Below are 7,076 nucleotides of genomic sequence, written 5' to 3'. Positions count from 1 at the left end.
CTCCCATCGTGTCCCATAACAGTTGAAGGTCATGTCTCCCACTTTTAGCATGTGGGTCCTTGGGTGTACCAAACTGTCAGCCATCTTGACTCCATTTCCCATATATATGTGGATGCCTCACCAGACCACCATCCACCTGCTGGTGTCAGTGCCCAATCCAACAAATGGTCATCTACTGTAGATGTCTCCATCCCTCTGATGAAAATAACCTTTGATACCCACCTAAATGTACCATCTCCAAGAGATGTGGATGCCTCATTAGACCACCATCTACCTGCTGATGTCAGTGCACCATCAAACAACTTGCCATCTACTGTAGATATCTCCATACTTCTGATGAAAATAGCCTTTGATACCCACCTAGATGTACCATTTCTCAGATATAATGATGCCTGACCAGAGTACCTTCCACCTACTGGTATCAGTGCACCATCCTACAACTTGCCATCTACTGTAGATATCTTCATTCCTCTGATGACATGAGCCCCTGATATCCGTGACCCTCGTCACTGCGTATTAAGCCCTGTCTCGTATGATACCCCTCACAGCTCACATCGCCTTGTCAGAGCAGTTTCTCATAGTATCCTTGCAGGTCATGTCTCCCACTTTCAGCATGTGGGCCCTTGGGCGTAGCAAACTGTCAGCCATCTTGAATCCATTTCCCAATTTCATCTAAGATGTAGGGTTGGGGTTGCAATGGGGTTCGATAAGTATTTGGAATTTAGATCGGAGCAAATATCATGGAACCGCTGATGTGATTTTTTTTTCAGGTTGATTTTGTTGCAAAATACATAATTTTTGTCAGTGTGCACACTTCTCTTGATGTTTAGAATGTTGTCATTCATGAAACTTTATAATAGAAATAATAGACTTCTGTAAGTGTGACGTGGTTTTTTTTGGTGGATTTCAGTGTTTTGGATACCATATTTCTTTCGGTGAAGCGTGACGAGAAATCTCCACAAACCACATGTAACTTTGGCATTATTTGGTTCATGGTGGGCCAATATCAACGTCTAGTAGACTCCATTTTATTGGCCTCTTATATTGTGGTATAAATTTTGACAGTGTGTAAAAATGCCAACTACAATTTGTTTTGTTTTTATTTCACAATAGTCTACAATTTAGATAATTTTGTTATAGCATTTTAGCCAGAAGAAAGTTAAAGAGAAAATATTGATATACATGTATATGATGAAACCAGGCAATTTTTTAATTATTATTTTCGGTGGCTACATTCTGTTTGTTTTTATTTCATTGTAGTTATGCCTACAGTTAGGTTACAGTGTTTAGCAATATGAGTCAATATGCCAAGGTTTATATACAGTAGTGTATAATAGTACATGTAGGTGGGTCCATGATGTAATAGCCTCAGCAATTTAATGATTTTACATAGAAATTCACGAACACATGCAAGGATATTAGAAGCTTAATAGTCAGTTGAAAATCACTGTTTGTTTCTAGAAATACCCCCCCCCCCCCCCTCAAAAAAGTGCTCTAATTGTTTTCCTGGAAACAATGAAAGTATATTTAGATAAACTTTAATGCGCTTTGGTTACTCTTGTCATACTAATTATACTAAACGCTAAAAATGATGATCAACTTCCCTACACAGATGTGTCTTCGATTACGTTTTGAAAGCAGGTATAGATTGGGGCAGTCCAAATTTAAGGGGAAGTTGGTTCCATAGTTTTGGAGCTACGTAGCTAAATGCACAGTCTCCAATAGTTACCTATATTAGAGTATGTTATTTTCAAAAGGAATCAACCGTTTTTTCAATAGCACTTCGCAGGTTGTTTGAGGTTGATGGAATTTTCAAGGAAGCAATTCTGAATGATAACTAGGGGCTTGGCCAATCAACACTATAAACACCAGTTAAATTATCTTGAAAGTTTTCAGCTTTATAGGTGTGATATGTGAAAATTTTGGTCAGTTAAGGGATGGTCCGGGCTGAAAATATTTATATACGAAAAGAAAGGGAGTGGACTAACCAGTACACATGATTTTTTATAGTTTTTTATTTATATATATTTATTTTTAAAAATTTTGGTACTTATTTTTTTCATTTATTCATTATTATCTTATTCTATTTTATTTTTCATTTTATTCTATTTTATTTCATTTATTCATATGTTGTATTCATCTATTTATTATCATCATTATCATTTTTTTGGGGGGATGGGGTGTTCTGGGTAAAGCAAGAGAGTGAAGCTGCTAAACAGGGAAAGGGTGTGAAAGGAGGCAGAGTAATGGCGAAAGATGGATCCGCCCTGAAAGTAACGGAACTGATTTATAGGTACTTGCCTGATGATAAACTAGACAGGACCACTTTAGATAATTCAACCCCCCCCCCGAAAAAATTGTTGGCTATAAACGGACCTACCCCTGTTATTTAAACAAGTCTTTAAGATCCAGGGGCCCAAAGGGTGACCTGGGCCCATTTCATAAAGCGTTCATAAAAACTATCATAACTTTGTCATTTATGGCAAATACCAAGGCATTAAGGTTCAGCAGCCAATCACAATCAAGATTTTAACATGACTGAACAAATAGCAAAATTACAATGGTTGTTAGTCTTTATGAAATGGGCCCCTGGTAGCGTTCCTGATGGACAGGGAGACAGCAACATTTTCTTGCGCTTATTGTTGTTTTTGGGTATATGGATCTGCCTTGCTGCTGGCCATGACAGTTCATTATTTCTGTTCATTTGAAGGGAATATGAAACGCATCTTATTTCCCGTGATTGAGGTATAACAAAGCGGATTATATACAAGGAAGGATATTAATTTCCCTTCCATCCGTTGACGGGTACGACCACGCATTTTATTAAACAAAAGAAGTCCCTTGGGGGATGACTGGTTCATAATCTTTGTAATTAGTATAACCCATTGATGAATCGCACAGAGTCATTGGTTATATGAAAGGAAGACTCAACATAAAAAATTGATGCCTTTTATGTTGTCGTGGTTAGGATCCTCGTCTACAGAATACTTGAAATGCAGTTCATCAGAGAATTATTAAAAAGAACTATTATGTCATCCACAGTGAGGCTACAGATATGATAGTTGAGTTGCACACCCCTCTTTAACCAAGAAAGTGCGTTGACATAACCCAAGAGGAATTTTCTCGATGTATGGCTTCATTTCATCTCATTTCTTGGAAGGGATGACGGATAAAAACAAATCGATGAGGGTAAACTGAATTGTTTGTAGACAAGACGGCTGCTTCGTCCTCATTTTCACAGTGACGGGTGATCTATTATGATAGTTGAGTTGCACACCCCTCTTTAACCAAGAAAGTGCGTTGACATAACCCAAGAGGAATTTTCTCGATGTATGGCTTCATTTCATCTCATTTCTTGGAAGGGATGACGGATAAAAACAAATCGATGAGGGTAAACTGAATTGTTTGTAGACAAGACGGCTGCTTCGTCCTCATTTTCACAGTGACGGGTGATCTATTTTTTTAATTGACTTAAATGAACCCATAAACACAATGAGGATGTTTCTGCTCCTATATCTTTTGTTCCTGTTAGGGGGAAGAAGTAATTCGCAATGTTTGAATATTTGTGTATGTGAGAGAAGGACTTCTACGGTTGATATCGCATGCACAGGCCGAGACCTTAATGGTATTCCACAAGGTCTCCCGTGCGATGCTGGCGTCCTTAACTTGCAGAGGAACTCTATCGCGACACTAAAGAGAGAATTTTTCTCATGTCACAACCGAATGAAGAAGCTTCTTCTAGCCAACAACCGTATCCGCTTTATCGAAAAGGGAGTGTTTGAGGATGCAACACGACTGGAATTCATCGAACTTGATTCAAACTTCCTTCAGAGCTTACCTTTCCTTGGTTCCTTAAACGCCCTTCAGATGATATCAGTCTTCAGGAATTCTTTAGAAGGGTGGCAACAACATACCGTTGGTGATCCTACCATAAAACGTATTTCATCGCTTCAATTGGGATTCAACAAACTCCAGAATACACCTAAAATTCCATTTAGACTATTATATTTAAATTTAGACTTGAACGCTATCAAGGACCTTTCAAACGACATGTTTATGTACCCAGAATACGTATCAAACTTGGATGTTTAGTACCATAACATTGAATACCTGGACAGACTGCAAACGATGAAAAATCTTAAGACGCTCTCGCTTGAATTCAACTACATCAGGAGCATCAGTGAAACCATATTTACTCACCTTCCTAATGTTGAAAATATCCTCCTAATGGGTAATCGAGTTTCAGAGGTCACGTGCTTTCGTAACATGTCACGTGTAAAGCTCATCGACTTGGAAGAAAACCGGATCAGATTTATAGGAGGACCAGCTTTTACCAACATTCCAAATATACAAACCATCAATTTAAAAGCCAATAGAATCATTCAAATTTCAAATGAATTTTTTTTCAATGCACCATATAGTTTCATTCTTGCCTCCAACAGCATGTTATCATTAGACGCATTATATGGTGGAAGCCACTCAGATTTAAACATTCTCAATGTTGATCAAAATAATCTGCAAACTATTTCGATCAAATATTTCCCTGCATTGCGTTTTTTATATGCCAGCCACAATCAGCTCACGAATGTACAATTTGACGTTTGGGGTCATGAAAATGTCTCTCATATCAACTTGTTGAGGAATCGCATTTCAAATGTAACGAGCTTTCAAAACCTGACCAACTTAAGAACTTTACTCCTCGGTCACAACTCCTTAACTGCATGGGATGATAACAACCTTAGAGGTTCCTCAAAACTCCAGTATCTCTACCTGAATAACAATCAATAAATTGTCTGTGCTTTCGAACTTCACAGCAATGCCGAAACTGGAAAAGTTAGACTTGTCAGGTAATATTCTTCACGCGATAGAAAATTCAAGCTTCAAATCCTTGACTAGGCTTGCCGATTTAAACCTTGCCAGGAATGAAATATCTTGTCTCGGTTTCCTTGATTCTATTACTTCACTCAAGAAGTTGAATGTAAGTCACAACAGACTCAAGGCGATTGATGATCAAGATTTCTCAGGTTTGGTCAATCTCATGATCCTGGATTTAGGCTTTAATCTCATAGTTGAGATCGATTCTCTCAGCTTGACTTCTCTTCAACTTCTCGACATCAGTCACAATCTGTTAACTCATTTAAATCTAAATTATCTAATTGAAGAAGGAACACTACTATTTGTGGACGTAGAACATAATAGAATTACAGAAATTATTTCCACCCCGGGATTACATTTAAATACTAACAACAATGTTATTGGATCTTCCAATTCAAGTGTGTTATTAGGGAACAATATAAAAGCTTGCAACAATAGCTTGACAAGCTTTAATCAGGTTAGGATTTCGCCTGATTTGGTTGGACTATACTTGAACGAGAACCAGATAGTTTCCATACCAAACTTTACGTTCATATCGGCATCTTCCCTCCTGATTATTGATTTAAGTGATAACCACATAGTTGATATACGTCCTTTAGCTTTCATTGGTCTAGTGAGAGTTTATTTCATGAGTCTAGAGAGAAACCATCTGGTGCATTTTGCGTCTGGTTTGTTTTCAAACATTCGAAAGCTATCATACCTTCGCCTTGGTGGAAATCCACTGACACACATTCCAAATCAAATGTTCTTAGCACTACAAGGCCCATTGAGTCCAGATTTTTCTTGCATACCATATTCAAACATGACCGGACAGCCAGCCATAGAGGCATTTGAGGATATGCAAACTTTACGACATCTGAATCTTCATAACAATTTGGCCTTTAAAAAGTACTTTGTAAGAAATTCAAGTATTGAAGAAGGCGCAGCTGTGGAATTCCCAAATCTGTTTACATTAAATATTTCCTCACTTAATCTTGGGAATTTCTGTCGAAAATTGTCCATAAAAAATTTGAGATCTCTCGATTTGTCAAAGAATACCTTTACCACAATCCCCAAATACTGTTTACCGAAAAACAGCATGGCATATAGTCTCCATCTCTCAGAAAATAAAATCAAAAGCATATCTAAAGATTCGTTCGACACGCATCATCAATATTGGTTAGCAGATCTGAGTTTCAACAATATTGTTTCCTTTGAATTAGGATCCTTACGACATCAGACGTTCATGGTGGAGTTGCGTCTTCAGGGCAACCAACTCACAAATCTTAATTCGGGGTATCCGACCTTCCCTTTAAAGCTGATAACAATAGACTTGCAAAGTAACCCCTGGTCGTGTGGTTGTAACCTTGTCGAAACTATTTTAGCTTTAAACCCCCATAACAAATTAATCAAATGCGATGAACCTGCAACTTTTGAGAACTTTTCTGTGACCGAACTGGCTGCCAGAGACAATTTCACTTGTCGGCCACAGCTTTGCAATCCTCCACATCGAATTCTGCTTTCGTTCGTTGGTGATCAAATGGTCGAGTTACCTTGTCCAATTATAGCATCCAACATCACTTATTGGTCATTCATGTCTCAAGAGCTACAGGTCTCCAAAGCCACTCTACCTGATGGAGTTTCTGTTCTTCCCCATAACTCTCTTCTAATCGCTAATGTTACCCCCAAAACCACTGGTCTTTACACCTGTTGGGGTGAAAATGGGGCTGGTCGAACGAGATTCACCATAGAATTACTTGTAGAGGAAATAAGGGAAGATATTGCAGAGAGTTCCAACCTTACTATAATGCTAGCCAAAAGCTTTAGCGACACACTTCCCTGTGGTAAATCTCTTGCTGCAAATAATATCATCAGTCATATTTTGTTTATATTGATGCTAGCAATAGGACTACTGTATAATGTCACATTTTCTGGAATATTTTAAGATGATTTTAAAATTTGTAGGGAATTTACATCCAAAGAAACAGATTGGTGCAGCCTTTATCAGCCAAATATCAATGTGTGAAATCGATCTAGGCATTGTAGAATCTGTATAAATTGTAATATAATTACAACAAATTTCATTCTTTATTATATGCAATACGGTTGATATCAAGTGTAAAAACAAACAAAACGCTAGGGGCTTAAATAATTCAGTTCAGCTGTGAATATCGACCAGTCAAATTATGGATATGATTTGATTTATTGTTTCACAATCCACG

The 7,076-nt window shown here is 37.8% G+C and overlaps 1 protein-coding gene across 1 annotated transcript; it reads left to right on the top strand.

Annotated features, from left to right (window-relative positions):
* Window positions 1–5,677: 5,677 nt before the first annotated feature.
* LOC135154206 (leucine-rich repeat-containing protein 4C-like) lies at window positions 5,678–6,799 on the top strand. The gene has a single exon (XM_064099542.1). It carries the CDS (start codon window positions 5,678–5,680, stop codon window positions 6,797–6,799), a length of 1,122 nt encoding a protein of 373 aa, XP_063955612.1.
* The last annotated feature ends 277 nt before the right edge of the window (window positions 6,800–7,076 follow it).

The sequence above is a fragment of the Lytechinus pictus genome, chromosome 5, assembly GCF_037042905.1.
Source record: "Lytechinus pictus isolate F3 Inbred chromosome 5, Lp3.0, whole genome shotgun sequence".
In the NCBI taxonomy this organism is placed as follows: domain Eukaryota; kingdom Metazoa; phylum Echinodermata; class Echinoidea; order Temnopleuroida; family Toxopneustidae; genus Lytechinus; species Lytechinus pictus.
The sequence above is the reverse complement of the archived record's forward strand: the minus strand, read 5'-3'. Positions and strand labels throughout refer to the sequence as shown.

Bases quoted from the DNA above. Each gene is read 5' to 3' on its own strand.
- LOC135154206 (XM_064099542.1), top strand. From the start codon at position 5,678: ATGACCGGACAGCCAGCCATAGAGGCATTTGAGGATATGCAAACTTTA.